General features: G+C 39.7%; 1 protein-coding gene across 2 annotated transcripts in view; it reads right to left on the bottom strand.

The window, feature by feature from the left end:
- Positions 1-1,014: 1,014 nt before the first annotated feature.
- ATP2A2 (ATPase sarcoplasmic/endoplasmic reticulum Ca2+ transporting 2) overlaps positions 1,015-23,446 on the bottom strand; it is a 43,561-nt gene continuing 21,129 nt past the window's right edge. Inside the window, exons 6-21 of one of the 2 annotated variants that reach the window (XM_069871141.1) lie at positions 23,330-23,410; positions 21,790-21,875; positions 20,411-20,875; positions 17,651-17,739; positions 14,568-14,670; positions 13,914-14,045; positions 13,703-13,825; positions 13,312-13,530; positions 11,600-11,935; positions 11,130-11,350; positions 9,884-10,086; positions 9,351-9,436; positions 8,847-8,980; positions 7,743-7,860; positions 6,089-7,629; positions 1,015-2,109 (exon numbers count right to left, since the gene is read on the bottom strand). In XM_069871141.1, the coding sequence (XP_069727242.1) occupies positions 7,360-7,629; positions 7,743-7,860; positions 8,847-8,980; positions 9,351-9,436; positions 9,884-10,086; positions 11,130-11,350; positions 11,600-11,935; positions 13,312-13,530; positions 13,703-13,825; positions 13,914-14,045; positions 14,568-14,670; positions 17,651-17,739; positions 20,411-20,875; positions 21,790-21,875; positions 23,330-23,410 (2,666 nt within the window). In that variant the 3' untranslated portion in view covers positions 1,015-2,109; positions 6,089-7,359. The remainder of the gene's footprint in view (positions 2,110-6,088; positions 7,630-7,742; positions 7,861-8,846; positions 8,981-9,350; positions 9,437-9,883; positions 10,087-11,129; positions 11,351-11,599; positions 11,936-13,311; positions 13,531-13,702; positions 13,826-13,913; positions 14,046-14,567; positions 14,671-17,650; positions 17,740-20,410; positions 20,876-21,789; positions 21,876-23,329; positions 23,411-23,446) is intronic. The other variant, XM_069871140.1, reaches the window with a different exon arrangement.

The raw sequence follows: 23,446 nt of genomic DNA, 5'->3' as shown, positions 1-23,446 counted from the left end.
CAGCGGAGCAAGAACAGCAAGCTGGAGATGCATCTGCCTTAGCTGCTGTCCGTGTGGTTCTGGAGATGAGCCAGGGAAAAGCTGTGACCTGTCAACGAGCAGCTTTTCTGTCTTGTACATCTCGATGGAGGCCTGGTCAGCCACTGACAGAGGAGGAAGGCAGAACCTTGGGTTCTGGTTTTCCTGCTGAGGTCCAGAGTTGACAGTGAGACAGGGACGATAGTTGTGTGGATTAAATTGTCTCCATTGATCTGGTAGAGCGCAGGTATCTGTGTGCCAAACTGTCCCTTTGTTAGTTATCACTGAAAAAACAGTAATTCTTCTATTGGTGTAAGCTCCAGCTGGTCTGGTTCGTGGCTGCAGGGTGTTACAAGAGGAGGAACAGGGCATAGAGACAGAATTAACCCCTCCTCAGCTCACCAGGACAGTTTTTAATAGGTAGGAAAGGAGGTGGTAGCTCCAGCTGACCTTTCAGTATCTGTTCTGTGGGGGATAATCATAGAATCCTTTGGTTGGAAAAGACCTTTGACCGCACTGAGTCCAACCGTTCCTGTCCGCTACTCAACCATCTCCCTGAGTACCTCATCCACCCATCTTTCAACTCCCTCCAGAGGTGAGGAGTCCACCCCCTGCCTGGTAATCCTCTCAATGAAGAAATTTTTCCTGATGTCCACTCTAAACCTCCCCTGGTGCAACTTGAGGCTATTCCCTCCCATCCTGTTGCTCGTTCCTCAGGAGAAGTTGTTCACAAGCTTTGGAGCAAAGCATTACAGGATGTTGGAAAAATCCAGCTTTTAGTCTTGTTAACAGAGAGAGACGCCAGCACAGGGATGTGCTGCACAGAGGAGGAAGGGGATAAGCCCCAGCCCAGAGCAGCGCTCCCCACATGCTACTCGAGGCTTGGGTTCATCTTCCTTTTGCCTGGGAAAAGGGGAAGAAACTAGCAGCTCCTCCAAGCTGGGGCAATTTAGAAATAATGGAAAAGGACAAAAAAAAAAAAAAAAAAAAAGATGGAGTTGGGAAAGAAATGTTTATTTTAAGTTTCAGAGGGATTTTACAAACAATGGAACATTTAAAAAAAAACTGAGTGATCAAAGTACTTGACAGTGTCCCTTCCACACACACACAAGCCCCTGGAGAGAGGAAATCACACCAGCGAGGAGGTCAGTGCTGCCAGAAGAGCAGCTGCATCTGCATAGTTCTAGGAGGAAAGACTGCAATGGTGTTGGTGCTATAAGTGTCATCCTGGCATTAATATAAGAGCGCGCTGAAGTACGTACGCGTGTACCTGCAGAAAACAAAGTGCATCAAATAACACGCCAAGTATGTATTGTAGAATAAATTTATTTACCTGATACAAATGAAACTAGGTGTGATGCTCCTCACCGCCAGCATGGCAACAGACAACTGATCTTATTTACAGCTTCTACAGGTCACGCATGCAGTCGTGGGAACTGGCTACGTCGGTTGCTGCTTTTTAAGATAAATGCATCACAATAATTTGTATTGCACCAACATCTGTCTTACTGCCTTAGAGTTAAATAAATTACAGTGCAAAACAGGGTTGATTTGCACAGATAAAAAAATCCAAAGTTCTGAAGTGGAGGCTTACGGTTTAACATTCATCTGTAATCTCAATGGGTTTTATAAATAGGAGAGCATTGTACATAAGCTGTTACAGTCGTACGTTTGGATGATACAATACAGAGATCTGTCTACAACCCAAGGCATGCATTATTCTGATATTGTACACTTTATAAACTGACATTTTACATACAGAAATATGGGAAACTGGCTGACAGCTCCGCGATTCTTGTTCAAGGATAAACAAACTCTTCTCCATGCAGCACAGAACCCAAACTTCTCTGGAGAGAGTTTCCAATTCGGTAAGCGCTATTGCACGTTTGTACATCTGTATAATGAAGTCCTAATGGTACCACACATTTCTTCCACAGAGAACACAATGAGTTTTGTTTTAGGGAAAGCAAAGAATCTTTACACATGGTACATGCAGAAGTTTTGGTAGATGTGTTGCTAAAAACACATGCACGCAACAAAACAACCTTACATTTCTGCAAAATTGTTTAGGAAGCGATTACTCCAGTATTGCTGAAAAGGAAAGAAAGAAAAGGCACCAGTTAATGAAAGGAAGAATGCCAAGTATCATTGTACAAGCAGGACTAAGATCAACAGTGACAGAAGAAAAGATGTTAAGTTTGCTAACTGGCTGCTCTGTCATTGAAGGGACACTCTCAGGTTACTTTGTTTTTAAAGCCCAAAACCCTCTGGATTATGGCTCAGCTCTTCCGAAGGCGGCAGAGCTCCCTTTATCAGCAAAGCCAGCACTTCCGACAGGACTGCAGTGGCAGAGAATTAAGACACGTTCAGCTGGCTTTTGCCTTTTTCTCTGCACAAACTTCTGCAAAGGGACAAATCCCCCTTAGTTGCAGTTTTTGCTTTCAAGCTCCACACTACAGTTTGAGCTCAAGCCGTTAAGAACTTTAATGGCGTTTTTCTGATCAAGGCATTACATCTCAATTCTGGCCCCAAAGTGACCTGACAATGTCCCTCTTCCAAGTTATGCAGCTTATTCTGGGAAGCAGTAGGAAAGCTTTGCAGAAGTCATTAAACTACAGAGATGAAGGCGTAGGCAGAGGGTAGAGTACAACGTAACGAAGCTGCGGCTGTACTTTACCCCCAACACAGGGCACAAGGTTAGACTTGTGCCTAGGAGAGGAGAACAAGGCACTGATTCCCTAGGACTTGACAGTGGCTCTTCAAAACACAGCTTCAACACTACAAAATTTAGGGTCTCCTGCTAAGATTTGAAAATGCATATTAATGTAATTAAGGATGTAATTAGCAGAGATTAGGGAAACAGTTAATGGTTAGAAGTGCAAAAAAGTAAACAAGACAGGTGCAAGAGACAGACAACTTGGTATCAGTTTTACCTCCCTTCATCTCAGCAAATTCAACCATCTTTAAGCTGTTTGCCATGTATGATCTGTGCATCAGCTGTGTTCTTGGAACAGGGACAGGACTGCTGTACTCCATTTTATCATCAGATTAAAAACTCGTTAGCCTTCTCCGAAACGGCCTCCCTACAAACATAAGCCTTGCAGCATTTTGACAGAAGGGTATATATTTTTCTGCAGCCTCTTTCATACTTATTTGCAATACTACTTTGAGAAACCAAGTATGAACTATTTTTATTGCTTTTGATGCCAGCGAAAAGGAGCAGCTCGTTTATAGCTCACAAACAGCACTTTGAATCACTCACATTTGAAAGCAGAGAGGCCCCGAGGCAGCAGGAAGATAAAAGCTCCTGTCTAAATCGTTGCCGTACAACTGCAGCTGCCTGACCGTTGACTTTGCTCCAATTCAGACCAGGCTACAGAATACAATTCAGGAGGAGCTGTGCTCATACCAAACCCCACTGGTTTCCCAGGATAAGCCGATATCCTCCCTGCTGTTCCTACCATCAGGTAGTATCAATCACAGGATTGATTCTTGTCTTACACTGAAGAGATAAGTAGCGATATGTGAGGACACTAAGGAATCCAGAAACCAGCAGAGATTAAAGAGCTCAGTGAGATGAGAAAAAAAGGGAACAAAAAGTATATTTTCTAAAAAGGAGGTGGGAGATAAAGCCTAGGTAACTGAGTTATTTCTGCTTAAATAAGTGCTTCTATTTATATATTCACAGGGGTAACACATTAACACAGCAGTTACCCGTTTCTATCCCCAGAAGACCCTAGTACAGCGAGGGGTTGGAAACAAAGAAATTAAGCAAGAGCCTCAACTTAGAAATGTTGGCAGGTCGATCTGTTCCAAATGGAAAAGCCCCCTCTTCTTGGTCACCCTAGACGAAAGGGCCAGCAGCTAAAGAATGGCAGGACCTACACAATTAGGGATAATGATGTCCATTAACATCTTTTCTTGTGGTGCATTACTCTGTTTCCATAGTTTCTATAATTGAAAAGCCACCTCATCAGCTGCCTCCTGCTATTCTAATGGCAGCAATCCCCCACAGCTGACTCAGCTGGAGAGGGGTTAAGCCCAGCTCCAAGATCCCGAGGATGCTCACAGCAGTGGTTTTGGGGCAGGGCGCTTCCCTGCCTGGAAGCTCAGGGTAGCTCTTAACAAACAGCCAGAGCAGACCACGCAGGGCTGGCATTTATACTATGTAGTGGCAGCACTGGGCAAACAGAAGTACTGAAAGCAAAGCAGCAGCTGCCATTGAGCCTCAGATACGTAAATGCTGATCTCAGGGAACCCTATTGCTCCATTTCTACAGGAAAATTTGGACAGGCAGACTGGGAGAAATAAAAGAAAAATAGGGTATTTTGAGATCTTTTCAGGAGCACCTTACAAAAACTGACTGTTCCTGTAACCTCAGGAGCCTGCAGGGATGAACACCACTCCATTTACCATCCAGCTTTCAAAAGCAAACTCCAAGGAACACAAGGCCCTAATAAAAGTGCCCTGAGACATCCAGTACACATGAGCTCTCAGGCGTCTGCCCTGAAATTCATGACACAAGCCGCAAGATTAATCTTCAACAGGGACAGAGATCTAACAGAGAAGCTGAAGACTCAATTCTACTTATCAATAGTCATTTTCCTCTTCCTCTTCTTAGAGACAAGGAGAAAGGGGATATAGAGCAGGAGTATTTGGCAAATAGACAGGAGTAGGGCCGTACAAGCAGCACGGTGGCAGCTGCATAGATGGCTTTAAAAACCCCACCAATATGGTGATCTGGAGGTTCACACAGAACCAACGTTCCAAGACTCAGTGGTGTTCCTGCCCTAGAAAGTGTCGATCGATAATTTTGGGACTACATAAAACTATCTCGCTACTATTTGTTTCAAATAACATACTTAACATATTTTGATCTCAAGGAATCCTAAATCACATGACCTATTATTTTTCTAACATATTTTGATCTCAAGGAATCCTAAATCACATGACCTATTATTTTTCTGTTAAAGAAACAGGGACAAGTCTCACATTGCTGATTTATTACTGATAAAGCAAATGGCCTGTGCTGGCCATTGGTTTTGTGGTATGCAAAGCCCTAGTTTAGCAAAGACGGTTACTCCCACTCTAAAGGGGCACTCAATGGCATTTAAATGCTTACAGTTCAGCAACACATCTACTACATCACCAGGTCTAGCTCCCCTGAGTCACTTCAGCATCAACTTAAACAAGTCAAAGCCTATATAAATAAACAGCATTCACAATGCAGTGGAATTTCAGATAAAGACTGCGTATTTTGAGGTTAGCATCTCTATCTGAAAGCTTGAAACCTTGGGAATTATCTGTGCTTGCTGGATTCCAGCTGGCATCAACAGAACATAGCTTTTCACTATCACTTTCCTCTACGAGGAAGGAGAAAGCTGTTTGAATTTGGTTATTACAGCAGACTGAGCCAGCAGATGATAACACAGCACCTGCTATTCTACAAAGACACAGTGACCTCAGCACAATTCTCAAAGACTATCCTGCTAAGCTGAGATGGTTCTTCTGTCTTTTCATTTGGCCAATGTAAAAAGAGTTTCCAGTAATTGGAAACAATAAACTCTTTTTGAGGAGCGCCTGCATTTCCAGCACTGCAGATACTGGAGATAAGGGATGGGCGGGCAGCTCTGAGGGGTATCTCCTACTTCAGATCAGAAAAAAGCTTTGGAGTAAAGCAGCACCTGACTACAAGTACCAGAGTGTTTTGGAAACTAAACATTCATGTGAACAGCTGTTGCTGTCTTAAGTTACAGATTTTTCCAATTTTATCTCAAACTTAAGACCAAAAGCTGTAAGGTCTTGGGGCACTGAGGCTCCTGGGTGCTATAAAACAAGACCTAAAATACACTAAAGCAAAAGCAAGCGCTTTGCCTTTACAATCAGTAATTTGAGCTTCAGACCACAAAACAAGAGTCTAAAGTGGTGATAATAATGTAGCACAGCAGAGTTTGACAAAACACAGCATGGGAATGAAGGAAATTACTATTTATTCTTCAACATGTATACAGCATATGCTATTTTACAGCAAGTCACCACTGGCATGGTGAAATGGAAGAGAAATACTCACTTTAGTCGATGAAAGTTGGAAGGCATTGGAGAAAAACACCACAGTTAGGACTGTTAATGACTTACACGTTGTTGATACAGGACTGAATTTGAAAACATGCTTTAACATTTACCGTACTAATGAAGGTGGTTAGTGCCACATTAAAATAAAAATAGTTCTATACAATATGTTCAATTTGGTCATGTGCTATTTACAGATTTTACAAAACACACACACGAGCTTGTTACTTCAAGTCAGGCTAACAACAGGCCAGCAGAGTAACTCCATGTATACAACTGATCATGAGTGCCCTAAGCATAGGAAATCCAATTTCTAGCTATGCAGTGCGAGTTATTTTTCCAGGTCTCAATACAAGTTTTGATCTCAAAGGGAGGGGGGGGGAAGAAATAAATTGACACATGTAAATACGGTATTAAAACCCAACTTAAACCCTCTTTTGAACTAAAACAGATCGTGTTTGTTAAAAAGGCTTGTTTTAGTTTTAAGTAGACAGAAGCAGCCCTCCTTATCCCTGCATAATGGGCAACACTGGCAAAATAAGGTCCGTTACAATAAAATACAATAGACACTTAAATAAATAATCTTAAAAAAAACAACCCTACGTGTGTTGAGAGTATGGAAGAACCCCAGCAGGCTGCACCTGGAATGCTATTTTCTGCACGAGCAAGATTAGGCATACCTCATACAGAAACTGGTGTAAACAAGGACAGTCAAGAACCGAAAGCGAGGGAACAGGAAGAGTGGAAACCAAGAAGAAATCTTGACCGAGGTAGCAGTACTCTCTACCCACTGCAGAAAGTTCTGCTTATGAATAAAACCTGACTTTATGACAAATTAAGTTTGGATGGTCATGCAGAAGACAAACAGTTACATGCTTTTTTAGTTTTAGACAACACACATTCATTCCCTAAAATCTGCTGCAAATTTAGTTTGATAGTGTCCGCTGGCTCAAAAAAAATTTACTTTTTTTTACATGATGAATAGACTATTGAACAGAACACTGTACATGCTTTTCATCTACAAAAAAATATTTGCATAAAATAGTGTTAGTTCTCTGTACATGTCAATGGACACTTTAACTGTGTATAAAAGAGGAATATATTGCCCCCACTGAAGTCAGAAAAAGCAAAAAACCAAAATCTAGATTATGAAACCTCCATCACCGGCAAATATGTTCATGTGAAAATTCAGCAGAAATAGACAGTTGCTCTAAACAATAAAAAAATTAAGTTAAACTTTTTCTTTGAATGTAAAACTTGTCACCGTGTCAGTCAGGACAAGAACATATCACTAAAGTTAGTGTCTGTGCTGTAAAGCCAGATAACCAAGGGCATAGTAATGAACACAAACGGCCAGGAAACTCCTTCGGTGCATGCTGACAAAGAACACGGTTTGGTGGCAGGCTGCACACTATCTTTACCAGGTTCCAGGTAGTTACGGGCCACATATTTAAGTGTTTCATCCAGCAGAATGACGGGTAGTGAGATTTTCAATACCATCAGCCACTGTGTCAGGTTCAAAGGTGTGATCTGGAAAATTATCTGAAAGAAAAGCCAAGTGTTACATCTCTCCCCCTCCATCCCTTGCCTTAAGCTCCAGACAAGCTTTGCTCTGTCTCCAAGTTCAGGGATGGGAGTAAGATATATGCACTTACTGGCAGTGGTTCCACATAAAGGATAAGGAAGTGAAGTGACATGGACAAGCAAATAGCGCCCACCAGCCAGATATTTTCCCATGGGGGCATCCTCATCAAGGACTGGTTTTCTGATAGACTGCAACAGAGACATCATACAGATGTGTACGTAAAAGAGACTAACAGGAAATTCAATACATCAGAAAGCTATCTGGAAAGAAAAGCAGCATGGCAAGGGACGTCACAACTATCCCAGTCATGAAGGAAAGACAGACATCAAGATATGTTTTTTATTTATTTATATGTACGTTGCAACTCTAAACTGCCTTGGAAGTCTGCTTAGCAAAGCAGTCACTATTCAGTTTCATTTATTTGTGAGAGCTTTTGTGTACTCTGCTTATTCCTACTCCCCTTTGGATGCTCAGGACTCAGTGCAGCCACTTCTCAAGCTCACCTAAAGACTGGCTACACAGAGGGCCAAGTACTTGCACCTTCTTAATGCTTGTTCTTTACTTCTGCTCTTCAGATTCAACCTGCCTTTAGGCTGTGCTATAGAAGAGGCTGAGATCCAGAACACTAGATGTAGAGCAGTATCTTACTTTGTAGGACTATCACAGTACATTTGTATTTAAAGTTTATTTGTTTTTAAATTAATTGACCTCTAAGCTATTTGAAGAAAAATACCCTTGACATTGTGCTATTTAGTGGTTTCCATTTATAATCTAATATTAATTGGCTAAACCACACTCCCTCAGGGCAGGAAAAACTATTTTCCATATCTTCAGCATTCTTATTTTAGTTCTCCTTGATATCACTTTATACCAACAGAGGACGGATAATCTGATTGATTAAGTTTAGATTAGAAATCATGGAAAATATTTCAGTTGCTTATGCTCAGTAAAATACCAGAGTGAATTGGCAGACTTAAAAATATACCTTACGATAACAGATCTCAAATGTTGTTTAAGAGAGTCATTTTGTTTGCACTGCCAGGATTCAGAAAGGAAATATGACTCATTCTTCATTATCTGAGCTGTCCATACACTAAGAGTCAAATGGCACAAAAAACCCATGATTTTTTGTAAGCTCTGCAACAGCTTTGCTTTCCTGCTTGGACATACGAACCTGTTTAGGGCATTGCACATCTCTATGGTGACAAGTACAGAAAGAGCCATTGTCATTGGATACGGAGACTCAAACACCACACAGTCAACACCGAAGAAGTCTGGATTGTCCTCTTTGCACTGCAGAAAATGGCTCTAGAACAGAACAATGTAAATTCACTTCCACAGCCAGTCAACTTTTAAAATGTAAGACAGGCAATTATGAAATACTATGAAAACTTTCTAGTATGACTCCTATAAGCTGGCAAAAGTTTAAAACCAGCGCTTTAAAAAAATCCCCTTAAGCCTTGTAAGATAAAAGACAACGATTAATCCTTCAAATTATTTAGAAGCTCAGATATCCCAATTCTAAATTCCAATATTAAGACCAATGATCGGGTTTTATAGTACTAAGTCTGAAAACATATTTAGATACGTTTCTATAACCTACTGTTCACTTCAAGTAACAAGTCTGAAAGAATCATGTACTTCCCCCTCCCCCCAAGATATTAAAGTGAGCAAATACCAGCTGATAAAAGGTAACTCTTGGACCACCATCAGCAGCGATAAACCACCAAGCAGCAGCACCTACTGTGGCAGCACCAACATAACCTTAAAAGAAAACAAACAAAGTGCTTTTCTCAGCGTTGAGAACTGTGTGCAAGAGATCACACTTGCCAGACTAGAATCTACCTCAAAACCTCCAGTACTGTTACTGAAAAAATATATTGTAATTCATCTATCTCCTATGCCAAGAATTCTGCTCTACAAGTTCTAACTAAAATAACCATTAAATATTGTACTAATCTCATAGAAGCTGACAGCTAGAACTTAAGGCAAACAAGGATATCACTTGGAGAGAAAAACTGCAGGTTGATTACTACTTAGAATCCAAAAAGTCTGTACTTCCATTAACTAATACTGAGGTTTACTTACTTTAAGGTCTATGAAGTCAGTTAGGATAGTAAAGATCACAATTTGTGGCACTTCCACAGAACATCTATTACAAGTTACCTGCCTAAGTTTACTTAAAACAATTTAAAAGCTATTAGTACTTACATCCAATAGCTAGGTAACGGAAGAAGAGCCATCCGCTGATCAGTGGCTCTTTAGGGTTGCGCGGTGGCTTATTCATGATATCAAGATCAGGAGGATTAAAGCCCAGAGCAGTAGCAGGAAGACCATCCGTCACAAGGTTTACCCATAGCAGTTGGACAGGAATTAAAGCTTCAGGAAAACCCAGGGCAGCAGTCAGGAAGATACTATAAAAAAACCCACCAATTATAAGCTTATTCTTGTGCATGTAAATAAGTCTTTTTAGGCCTAAGCCTGTAGGATCACTTCTCTAACAGTTACCCACTTAATATCACAAACTAAATACTCCCATCAGAAAACTAAAAGCATATCCAAAAGCAAACACTTCCAACCATTGGCATATACATTTTGAAGCATCTTCTGGCTACTCCAGGAATCAAAGACTTTCTGCTCTAGCCTTCTTTCTTCCCCACTCCAGTTGCCTGTATATAAATATACACATACAGGCATAAAGGCTTGCAAGCCACTTTCTAAACTAAACACAGCCACTAAAACTTTTGCAGACATAACAGAATTTTAGCTCAAATGATCAAGCTTCATTTTACTGGATTACTGCCAGTCCCTGCAAAAATTTAATGAGCATATAACTTTCATGGCTCCAAGCCTGTGTGAATAATTAGAATTGAAACAGGGGCTGCAGGGCAAGCCACACGAAAGACAGCTTTAGAGTTTACAAGAAATAAGCCAAGACAATTTCTGTGTTAGATTCCACTCCGTGAGAAAACATGCTTTGATATAAGCAACTGTTAGGAGATCAATATTTACATTCTGCACAGAAATGCATCTGTGGTATTGGGTCACTATTCCTCCCAAAGACACAGAAGAGACATTCTTCTGTAACTTGAGGATAAACAAACATCCAAGGTCTATCTGTGGCTAGGGTAACCTCAGATACCAGATCTTGTAGTATTTGACTAAGGTTTTTATTTTCCTATTCTAGAGTATTATTCCAATCAGAAATAATTATAAAGCATTAAGCCACCTGCGGAGCTAGAATATGACACACAATGCAAGGTGAATCTTTTGTGGTAGGCTAAAATTCTCCAGTGAAGACTGTGCTAGAAGTATGCAGACTTCTGCACAGCCACAACGATTGATTACCTGGAGAATTTGTTTCTCTGGTTTTAGTGAGAAATACTGGAAGTAAAGAACTAACAAAAGACTCCATCATCCCTACTCTAGCTGAAAGAATAAAAAATTTTCAACCTACCAAACAACTTCTCCAACATTGGAAGAGATCAAGTAACGGATGAACTGTTTCATGTTGTTATAGATTGCACGTCCTTCTTCCACAGCAGCTACAATAGTTGAGAAATTATCATCTGCTAAAACCATTTCAGAAGCAGTTTTAGCCACCGCAGTACCAGAACCCATAGCAATTCCAATTTCTGCTTTCTTCAGTGCAGGGGCATCGTTGACACCATCACCAGTCTAAAACAAGAACTTGAAGTTAAAAAAAACCATATCTATGTGGGCACTTACATATAGGTCCAGAAAGCAATTTTGCACCGTGTGTAGTTTTGAACCTTTAAAAATCACCTAAGTGCGAGGTCTGAGGCTTTGAGTTGAGGGAAACGTGGAAGAAGCGTCTTCCAGAATGAGGCATCAGTCTGATGAGGCACAATTTGAATTTAAGCACAGTAGGTGCCTTTCAAACCAAGTGGAAGTTAAATTACTTACCATAGCTGTAATCTCATCAAAAGACTGAAGAAACTCAACAATTTTAGATTTGTGGGAAGGCTCTACACGAGCAAAGCAGCGGGCATGGTGGCAAGCATCTCTCTGGGCAGCAAGCGAGAGTTCATCAAATTCACGACCAGTAAAGGCTTTGGTAGAAACATCTTCGTCCTCCACAAAAATACCGATGCGGCGGCAAATAGCTACTGCTGTGCCTTTATTATCACCAGTAATCATAATAACTCTAATACCAGCTTGTTTGCACAGCTTTATAGATGAAGCGACTTCAATTCTCGGGGGATCCAGCATACCCACACAGCCGACAAAGGTCAAGTTGGTCTGAAACAAGATGACAGCACTGAGTTTTAGTGCAAGATCCTACAGACTTCTCATCTGATGTCAGCAAAACAATCTTTTGCTTGAATGCTAAGTGTATCTGTGTAGTGACATTTGTTTTCACTCCTGTCAAAAATATTCTGTGGTTTTATGCTGAGCAACTAAGACACCAAGGCCTATGGTATCATGCCACGTGGTCAAAATTAATGTATTATGCATGATATATCTGCTTTTACATCAGTTTGGTTTTTTTTCTAAAAGGGTTACTTCAGAAGTGTTATCTGTTTCACCATCCTCCATCTATAGTACACGAGCTCTGACACTGAACTCAGACAGCTAGAGAAGAACTGAAAGGTCACAAATCTACAACCATAATAGCAAGTAAGAGGAAGTAAATGAGAATTGTTAATGCTTTCGGAATCACAATGCTGCATGGTACTGTCTACATAAAGAGAGTATAGGAGGACATGGTTAATTCTTAGCTCATAATCATACTCTGAAATGGGATCCTACCTTTCCAAGCATACCTTGCTTCAAAAGTGCTTCCTTCTTTTATTAGTTAAGGTGTGCTCTAGCTCTCAGCTCTGCAAATTCAACCTACAAGCAGCCGAAGTCCTCCTCTGCTTTTTTGTAATCAGTGCCAGAAGCACAGTGCATGAGCCAAAAAACTCACATGTTTTTTGTGAATGACAATTCTTGTCATTCCCCTCCCCCCAGACCAAATCCTAGACACAAATTTCATTGGAAAATGACAGTGTAGACAAGACAACAACCAGTGACAGAGCTTTAGCAGCTGTCAGTATGAAGGAAGGGAAGTGAACTTGACCCTTGGAGGCCAAAATGGCAGGTATGTTTCATCACAAAACCCCTAAAGAGATCTTGAAGTTGAGCAATGTCAAACTGAAAAGTATCAGAGCTGAAACCACAATGCAATTTTTGGAATATTTTTCAGTCAGTCTCTCTGAAAACAATTAAAGTTTCATGATCCTGAGGACCTTATGTATACACAAAATAATACAACTTGCAGGTGGCCTCTTAACTGATTTTTTTCTTATACTTATATCCAAGCAGCAGCCATCAAGAACACACACAGATTGTTTTTCTTTAAAACCCAGAATAATCTGGGGGATGAAGTAGGAGTGACAGGTATCATAAACCACAGAATACTCTTAAGTTTTATCCCTTAAATTTCTTCATATCATCTCTTCTTAAATGGAGCATTCCCTCCACACGCCGTTAACTACTATGTCTGACATCAAAAATACACAGAAAGAACATTCTCAGATGTATCTTTCTCTAGGAAGAATCAAACACAAAGAGTCTCCATTCTCCAGTCTGGAGGAGGGAGAAGTGTGAAAAGGATACGTTACTAAACTTACCTCATAGTTAATGAAATTTGAGGAGTCCTCAAGATTCATTTCCTCTTTTCTGGGTGGATTGTCATGGGTCGCCAGAGCCAAGCAACGCAATGTGTCTCTACCAGTTCCCCATTCTCTAATGACAGACATTATTTTCTGCTTAATTCCTGAGGTTAATGGTATTTTAGCATTTCCGACACGGACATGCGTACATCTGTCAATGACACCTTCAGGAGCACCCTGCAAAGGCCAAAATAAAAAAGGTAGTTTAGTAAATCTCTTTCCTTTACAAAATTTGCTCAAATTACAGTCTTTCCTTTGTCATCAAGCCGCAGTTAGTTGTGCCAGAATTTAGTACTGTGCTTCCTTTGCAGCCATTCCACAACTATACTTTGTCAAGCGAGGAACTGACCTTTACAAACATCTTACTCATGGACGTGCGGCTTGGTTTGTTCGGTGTACAATAGACAGACATAGACTTTCTGTCTCTTGAGAATTCCAGAGTGAATTCTTTCTTCATGAGTTGTTTTATCACCTTACAAAAAAAGAGCATAAAAATGCATTTAGATACAACATAACACAAAACTCCCTCCCCAGTAAATTCCAGCTAAAAGGATACTGACCGAGTTGCAAGCGTTTGCACGCTCAATTCTAGAAAGTCCTTTCAAGTCCGTGTCAAACACGTTCATCTTTTCAACCAGACAGGTAAGTGCCGTTTCTGTGGCTTCACCAACTTTTTCATACACTCCCTTAGCCTTTAGTTAACACAAAGCAAACAAAAACGCAGTAGTTAGGTTCCGGGTGAGGTGTAAACTAACAGGAACAAAAGTTCAAGCTTCACAATGGTAAAAAAAGCTTAACAAGATTACAATGGCTTATGGAAGAAGCAAAAACGTAAAAAGCATCTTTGAAGAGTACAATTTGTAGGAAGTTTCAAGCCTTTCCTCTTAAGATCAGCAGAGAAGGATGACAGTACTTTACCCATGGGCATTTAAGTCATTACAAGATGTAGCAACCTCAAGAAGGCGAGGCAAAGCAAGAAAGTAACAGTGCAATCTATAAAATGGGATCTCCAAGTTCCAGATTACACTTGCTGCCTGCCTGCCTGGCTTTAGTTTTGTCAGCGTTCAACAACATTGGGAATTAATACTTTAGAGGACTGTAATACTCTCCCCCTTGACTACAAGGGATTTGCCACCGAGATGTATAACAGACAGATGAGAATAAACATTTATCCTCATTCTCACACTCTCCTCTGTTCTAGAACATGTACTTACTTCATTGTAATCCAAAGAGGAATCATTACAGAGCGCACAGATCGTTGCAAGTTCCACAAGGCCATCATACTGGCTACATTTAATAAGTTTGTCATCTTTATGCCTTTCCAAAGGAAGAAGAGGGGGAGATTTAAGTTAGTTATTTAGTATTAGCACCTCACCTTTTCCCCTTCTTTAATCCCTTTACTGTATTTCCATTTAGTACAATGTTTATTAGTTATGGACTTAGAACTACAGAACCAGAAATTGTTGAGAAGAGCAGATTTGATAAAGGTGAGTTCTGAAGTTTAGATCAGTCATGAACGGAATGACATGATTATCAATGGAATCACTACCTGAATTACAAAACCTTGAAGAGCTCAGTGAAGAGACATATGAAAGCAGCATTAAAGTATGCACAGGATTTGGAAGGGAGTTCCCAGTAGAAGAGGGATATTGTTGGATACCTTAGGAGCTTAGTTTCCTCGGTCTTACTCACATTCTGCAGATTTACTACTGTCATGCATGAAATGCATACACTAGGCAGGCATAAAAGCAGACTGGCTCTCTTAAATTTCTTAAAAATTAATCTGTACTATATGCAAAGCCCCGAAACCAATGAAAGCCAAGCTATTTCACAATACAAATTCCACTAGAAAAGAAATACTATTTACTAGTAGGCATATACTCTTAATGATGAGTATCTGAAGTCTTCAGAAAGAAGGAATGTACGTTTTTCCCAAAGTCGTGCACCATTCAGACAGCATAAATAAGAAGCACATTCTTGGCTTTCACATTTGGAAATAGACAGCAAAATAATTCATCTTCTGGAACATAAGCATACTTCTAGAGTACACATAAAAGAATCAAGACAGTGTTCAGTACTGTTATCTCCCCCTCCTAAAAACCAGCAAGACATAACTCATATAAAACCTTTTGTTAAAGCCCTCAAGGACGGGGGGAAGAAGGTCTGGTGGTAGAAAGACATGGATTGCTACTCCATAAGAATTCATAACATAGACTATGACGTGTCTGATTACGTAAGCTTTTGTGGCAGCCTCTTGGACTGCAAACAAATCCCAGTGTTGTGTAACACAGCATGTGGACAGAACCCATCTTAAAAAAAACAAGTATGTTTTTAAAAGCTCTGTTTTTGCATATAAGTCTACAGTCACAAGCAGTGGCTTCAAACTCTCAACTCTTTAAAGTTATCAGCAGCTTTCAGTTTGCCACTTTGCCTATCACAGCCGGTATTTCTTTTTCCACTTGTTCTAAACTTGAAGGAAACCACCTTATTTGAATATCCACAACTTGTTATACCAGAGTTGGTTTTTTTAACTCCCTTCTCTGTATGCTCCTTATCAACAGTTCCTGAAGAATGCCAAGTGTACATGGAGTCTAAGTTGCTGAAGTAAATTCTGCATAGGTAGGTTGGTTTGTTTGTTTCCATAAAACCTCAGGCTTTTCAACTAGCTAAAGATGAATTCACTTGAAGGTCAAACGCAATCTGCTAGGCTTTGCCACAATTCTTGGTTATTGTTAGTTTTATGGTCTCAGTTTGCAAGTAAGCATGCACGCTGTGTGTGCCGAGACCTGACAAAACTACTCCAAACTGTCTGAGAAATTGTTTCCAGGGACAGTTTGTGATCCAAGGTGAAGTCGGTCACCTTAACTAAAATCCTTACGAAGCCACCCATTTAAAAAAACTGTCCATAACTGCAGAAATAAATCTGCCCTAAGTGTTTGGAATTTAGCTATATGTTTCCTTATCCTCCAGGAACAGTTTCTATGACAATTTCCCTTTCACAGAAGGTTCTTTACGTACGTGATTAACACACTTGTTCACATTCCCGCAAATTCAGTAAGTAAATATACAACATTAACACACATAGATGACTGCCTTATTATACTCGTCATCTGTCACCACACTATGTTTTATTGTTTTGTTTATCTAGGGCTCTTGCAAGACCAGCTAAAACACAATAGCTGGATGCTTTAAAAATCTAGAATGTCACCTTGCCTAAGTAAATGTCGTCTCCTGAAATGAAAGCATAAGCTTTTGACAGCAATTAGCTTTGAAACAAGAGAGTTGGGGAATTAAAGACTTCCAGCTGGTGAGAACATTACTGTCTTAACTGTTATGAAAATTAAACAGAGATAATCACTACTGAGATCAGTGAAGACTGCATGGAGTCAGAGGCACGGATGTGAAACTCGACAAGACTGAAATGTTTACAATAATTGAATCTTAATTCTACTTCACACACAGTAGAATTTCAATTCTGCAAGTAAATCCGAAGTCATAAAATTAATAACACATGAAAGACTGGGCAAATAAAAGGAGCTGTAGCAATCTAGTATGAAGAGGCTTCTCCTAGAAGCAAAACCCTAAAGCTTCCTACGTTTGTCAGCATGAACCATCTATCCCACAAGTAGATTTGCAACTGGTAATGTAAAACAAGCGCATCATTCATTTCCTAAGGGACTTGGTTTAACACCAGCTCAAATACCAAACACTGAGTCAAACACAGAGATCCATTCAAGTACAGAGGCACCAAGCCCCGTAAACTGCTGAGGGCAGGACACAGGAATTCACAGTACGTTTAAGAATTCTCTCCAACACATTCATAATTTGCTTTAGAAAAAAGTTCCTACCTTCTCTGAGACAGAACTGGAAACACTGAGTTCACAGATTAATAGAGGCTCACCTGTTCAGATTTATGCAGACTTTTTAAATAAAAAAGTAAGTCTCATTTTGAAGTACTATGATAACTAATCTTAGTCCAGGACAATTTAAGTAACATATATATTCTTAACCTACTCCTAATTTATTTTTAGATTATCAAAGGAAGATTGCAATATTGGAGATTGTATTAACTAATTACATGAGAGTTTACTTTTCTAGAATTTAACTTCCTTTTACTGTTAATTACCTTGCCCTTCCATCTTCAGTCTGTGTTCTCACCGGCTGAGGTTTCATTTATTAACAATCACTATTACATGTATCCCTTTCCAAGTACACTATTACATGTATCCCTTTCCAAGTACAAAGTAACAATCAACAGATAAACAGACTAATAATCTAACTTCAACAGAACACTTACACTTCTCCCATGGGAGCATATGTAGAACCAGTCACAGTAAATTCATTCAGCGAACAGCTATCTCCTTCTACTCTGTCCAGGATAAACATCTGAAATTAGAGTTACAAGTGTTACTACCTTTTAATAATAATTAATACAAGAGAATTAAATAGGCTTTAAACAAACAGGTAAAAGAGGTAAATTCAGGTTGAATAAATGAACTAGACAGAACCAGATACAATACCCTGAACCTTGATCCCATATGCCTGAACAGCTCCACAAACAGTGCTTCTGCTTAACAGGTCTCAACTGGAAACTGAATTGTGGCAGAAGTATATCAAAGAGTTGTAAACCACATGAACTGTGTACACGTAACCTCTGCTGTGAGGACTACTCTCACATCCACTTGACAATCCTGACTATTCCCAAGCTCTTCCTGGGCTTCACACTTGTAAATTAATTCTCATGTATACATTTCAAAGAGTAGCTTCCATCAAAAGCACCATAGGGCAGCCTGGGAAATCTTGCCACAGTAAAAATAAAAGCATCTACAAATAGGAAAAGCTTCTAAGATCTAGGAAGCAAGGTTTTTGGCAGGACCCAGACTATGGCCAGCTTCCCTTAACACCAGCCACTGAATGCAAGTGTTTCCTGTCCTGATCTTCTAGGTGTAAGTCACTTAACCATCCAGTACACTGGCACCTTCAAACCATTCAGACAAGCTCAAGTGCCCTTCTAGCCCAGGCTGAAATGTTATTTTCAAGAAGCAACATTGATTTCAAGGATGCAGCTGTACCCCATAAGACACCTGCATCTCAGTCTTGCCATTGTTTCTGTTCCCTTTCTAGAAAAGCTGCAGGCAGAACCAAATCTGGGAAGATGGAGATAAAAAGTAGTGCCTGAAGCTGTCATACTCATGACTTGCTGGAGTGGTAGTAGAGGACAAAATTTCTCACTGATTGATAGTGAATCTTAATGGAACTTCTTACCTGTGGTTAGCACAAGCCATTGTGCCATTACACATTTTAACTACACTTTAATTTCCCTTCACTGTGCTGTCTCATGTTTTAAGCAAGCATCTTCACAAAATACAGCCTAATAATTAATGTGCTGCTATTGATCTGCCTCCGTGTCTGGACACTCATAATCTTCAAAGTGATTTTAAAAATCACAAAGCTAGAAAAGCTGATAAATTAAAAGCCCACAAAGGAGAGTAAGTGCATTCTCAGAGGGATACACCACAGGAGGACACTACAACAATTCCCAAGTCTCCTCCTAAAGCAGTATCATTTCTGACTGTACCATTTTAGTATGGGGTTCCTTTGGACACTCAGGAGCTTCCACTTAACATGAAAACTAAAAGTACAAATAGAATTACTGTTGCAAACTAGTCGTCTTAAAAAGTTAAGCAATCTCTGCTTACAGTGAAACCAAGAATAAGCATGTTTTTTACAAGTATAAGGGCAAAATCTTGCAATTAAGGAAATTCTGTAGCTGTAACAGGTTAACAAGGAACCAAGTAAGTTGAACTGCACAAGATCTAAAACATTTAGCCCTCTAAATATAAGGGAGAGAGCATTTTGAGCTTTTAAGTAAACAGAACTTAAAAGATGAGTTAACCAGGAAGTCTTCTGCTTTTGGCATCTGCATGATGAAAAAATCCCTGCAAAGACTAGGGCAGTTATGCAACTCTACTGCAAGTAACCTCCTCTGGAATACTGATGAGCAGCTGCTTTGTGTCCCTTAGGTATAAATACTACAATACTTGAGGAAGTAGAACAAGTCAACCATGAATTAAAAAGAAAAAGCCATCAATCACATCAGAATAAAGTGTTTAAGGCTTGCAAACTTTTGCCAAAAACACTGGCGTGTAGCGCTTAACATTGACACATTTGGAATTCTAACCCAGTGTAATGACTCTGAACTTTTGATGTCAGAGTTGCTATGCCACTGAACATCTACAATTATTAAACAGAAGAACTTAATGTTTTCTCCAAAGAAGTCCTACGCAAAATATCAAATATATGAGAAGCACAGAGAACTGGCAACAGAACACGCGTTATGTTAAGTCACTAGCTACACAAGTCTCAACTCAACCAACACCAGAAAGAATAATGGGAGGGAGTGACACAATACTTAAGCTTCCTTAAAAGTACACGACACATTGAAGATGATCCCGGCAGCTGCTGGTGACAGGGTCAGCTGCACCTCCAAGCTGCCAGATTAGTCACAAAATATCTCATGTTGAAAATACTACAGAGATCTACAGACCAATAAGAGCTATTCAAGATAAGATAACCAAATAAAGGTGGAACCACTCTACAGTAAAAACACTTCAGCTATCCCAAGTCATTGTAGTAAATCTACCTTTCTCTCGTTACTAAGTTCCTCTGATTGCCATATTGCTAAATTAAAAGAGGCAAGTGTTGTGCACTTAAACACAGACTGCTCCTACAGCATAACCATCTGAAACAGGATAAATCATACAAAATAATGTAAGCTGGTAAGACAAGTCAATGGAAGCTGCTCGCAAACAACTTTTTCTTCCATAAAGTGCAGACACAACTATTTTTGGCCATGACTAAATAAGGGAAGAGAAAAATCCTTAAATACTACACAGTGGAAAACTGAATTTTAAGTGGAAGCTTATCTTAGGAAAATAAAGTAAGATTTTGATGATATGAGAACCAAAAGACTCATGATCTAAAGAATTCAAGGAATGCTGACTAATCGGAGTGGCTGAGGAGAAAATTCAAAATAGAAGAAGCTCATTCAACGTACCCTGCAGACTGACATCTGATTCGTGGTCAGAGTACCAGTCTTGTCAGAACAAATAACTGAGGTGCAACCCAAGGTTTCCACAGAGGGGAGACTTCTAACAATAGCGTTCTTCTTGGCCATTCTGCGGGTTCCAAGCGCCAAGCAGGTGGTAATGACAGCAGGCAGACCCTCAGGTATAGCAGCAACAGCAAGAGCAACAGCAATTTTAAAGTAATAGATAGCACCTCGAATCCAGGAGCCACCGTGCACCGGATCATTGAAGTGACCAATGTTTATTATCCAAACAGCGATGCAGATAAGCGAGATGACTTTAGACAGCTGCTCTCCAAATTCATCCAGTTTCTGTTGGAGCGGGGTTCTCTCTTGCTCGGTAGCCACCATCTCATCACGAATTTTGCCAATTTCAGTGTTTACTCCTGTCGCAATAACGACTCCCATTGCTTTACCAGCAGCAATATTGGTACCCTAACGGAAATAAAAAGGGAAGAGAAAACTTGTAGTCAATCTATGAATAGGTTTTGGTGATGGGTTTTGTTCGCTTGTTTAATTTAACAAAAAAACCCTTATACAACTCCAGACTGTTTCAGCTCGGTTATAGAAAAAGGTGAAGAGGAAGAAAATGATACTGCCCCAGAATCTGCAAGACTACGCTGGCATAGAATTTCTGCTTACAGAATGGGCTCAAGATCAATTAGTATTGATCTATTATAAGCAGCAGAGTCAAACTCAGCTGCTGAGTAAGGATTTGAACTGGAATCTTAAGTGTGTTTTTCCTCTCTAATGCTAGGATTGTATTTTGCCAGATTTAATGTTATTTACTATGAGTAATAGATGTGCTCTCTGGGACTCCCTGTGTGAACATAATTAACTTGAGAAAGAACAGTAAGATTTTCTACAAGAAACCTACCAGTAATAAGAGAATTGTTATTTTGTTATCTGAAAAGCATCCAATGCTTCCTTTAAATAAATTTTAAAAAATTGTCTCATTCCTATATAGAGAGCTACCTCTTCGTTTTAGCTATGCAACACCACAATTTGTGTGTGTCTTAAGACATACATCAGAAAAGTAGTGTGGAAGCACTTCAGAGGTGTGTGTGATCCAGCCTTCAAGACTTTCTTGTGAAGTACAAAAATAAGTTTCCTCATACAAACTGGTTTCCACAAGTGTCTTCCCTTAGGAAAGCTTTAATAAAAGCTAATTCTAATTTTTAATTCATTTAGTTCAATGCATATGGAGACACATATACTGATGCATATAGACATTATCGCAAAGATGTCACACAGCTTTTAAAGGAGGACCTGAAGTTCTGCATGTTTTGGTTTATCAGCTTCAGCATTATTTCATAAAGGTTTTGAAAACTTTGAAACAAAGAACTTACAGAAAAAAGCATGTTCTTCTTGTCCTGGTTTACAGCACGAGGATCAGGCACAGGGTCAGTGTGCTTAATAACAGACACAGATTCACCTAAAAGAAAGAAAATGGTCTTAAGAAAGGATTACACATGAATTACTTCGTGTCCCATAGGGAATAAAAAAGTTATAATCCTCAGTCCTACAATTTAAGTTGCCAAACTCCTTCCCTCAAATTATTTAATTGCTTAAGTGAAACAGGCAATATTTCATCTGACCAAAAAATGGAATGGCTGGCTTTTATAAAAAATAGGAAAGGATTTAAGTAACATGGCCTCTTCTCCCAAGTGATAGGGGACAGACAAGAGAGAATGGCCTCAAGCTCCACCAGGGGAGGTTTAGGCTGAACATTAGGAAAAATTTTTTCACAGAAAGGGTCATTGGGCACTGGGACAGGCTGCCCAGGGAGCTGGTTGAGTCACCTTCCCTGGAGGTGTTTAAGGGACAGGTAGACGAGGTGCTCAGGGACATGGTTTAGTGTTTGATAGGAACGGTTGGACTCGATGACCTGGTGGGTCTCTTCCAACCTGGTGATTCTATGATTCTATGAATTATTCCCTTGATATGAGCTTCAGGTGGATTTCTTCTTCTCCCTTATTTCAGTTCTGACAGTGTGACAGAGTGCCTAAATTTTCATATGCTAACCATGAGCAAGCTTGATCAAGCCTGTACTATTCTGAGAAACTTTGGTGCCTGTTTTGAAACACATTCAAGGATCAAAAATAGGTTTCTTATTAATACTTTACCGTTTTAAAATGCAGGGCTAGTTAACATTAATTTATGCTACCAAAACAGGCAGACAGATCTTCATGTTCCAACTGAGAGAAAAATATAGCATGCTTGGTTGATTCCTAGCTTCTTTCCTATATTCAGAAGTACTGCTACTTTGTTTTGTTTTCAACAAATTGGGAAAGTGCTCTAAATATAGCTCCTGCACTGGAGAGCCGGTATCAGAAAACACATGTATGTGCGTGCACAGAATTTCAGCAAATAAGGCTTTATTGTACTGAGCCTTGAGTAACAGCAGTTTCTCAGCTGCCTGTATGTCAAGTTATTCTTTCATGAGAGAAAATGGGTAACTGTTACAGAGGACATTCAGTAAGATTTCCATACTTTCATATTTGAGCAGTGACAACACATTCAAACCTAGAAGACTGCATAAACTAGGATAGAAATTCTTTATTTTCTGATTTAGTTTTCCCCAAGTTACTAGCGTGTCCCTCTTGGGTTGGAGAAAGGCCCAAAAATCAGTACAAGCCTCAGTAAAAGAATGTACACCCCACTAAAGCAAACATGTAAAGCCAATGATAAAGCAACCCTTTCAGTCGCTCTAAAGAGTTAAGTTACTACATCATAAATTTAAGTTACTACTACATAAATTTATTGCACTTGAATGCAACATAGTACTTGAGTAGCTACAGGCTTGTTTCTAATGGATTATTCTAAACAAACAGTGAAAAGCCACTTTCAAATATGCAGATAATTACTCGAAATTCACAGAAACTATACCTGTGAGAATTGACTGGTCTACCCTTAGAGTTGTAGATTTGATAGAAGTAATTCTTATATCAGCAGGAACCTTGTCTCCAACTACAAATAAGAGAACAAGACAAAGTTAGAATTTTG

The sequence above is a fragment of the Phaenicophaeus curvirostris genome, chromosome 17 (genome assembly GCF_032191515.1).
Source record: "Phaenicophaeus curvirostris isolate KB17595 chromosome 17, BPBGC_Pcur_1.0, whole genome shotgun sequence".
In the NCBI taxonomy this organism is placed as follows: domain Eukaryota; kingdom Metazoa; phylum Chordata; class Aves; order Cuculiformes; family Cuculidae; genus Phaenicophaeus; species Phaenicophaeus curvirostris.
Note: the sequence above shows the minus strand (reverse complement) of the source record. Positions and strands in the feature narration are given on the sequence as shown.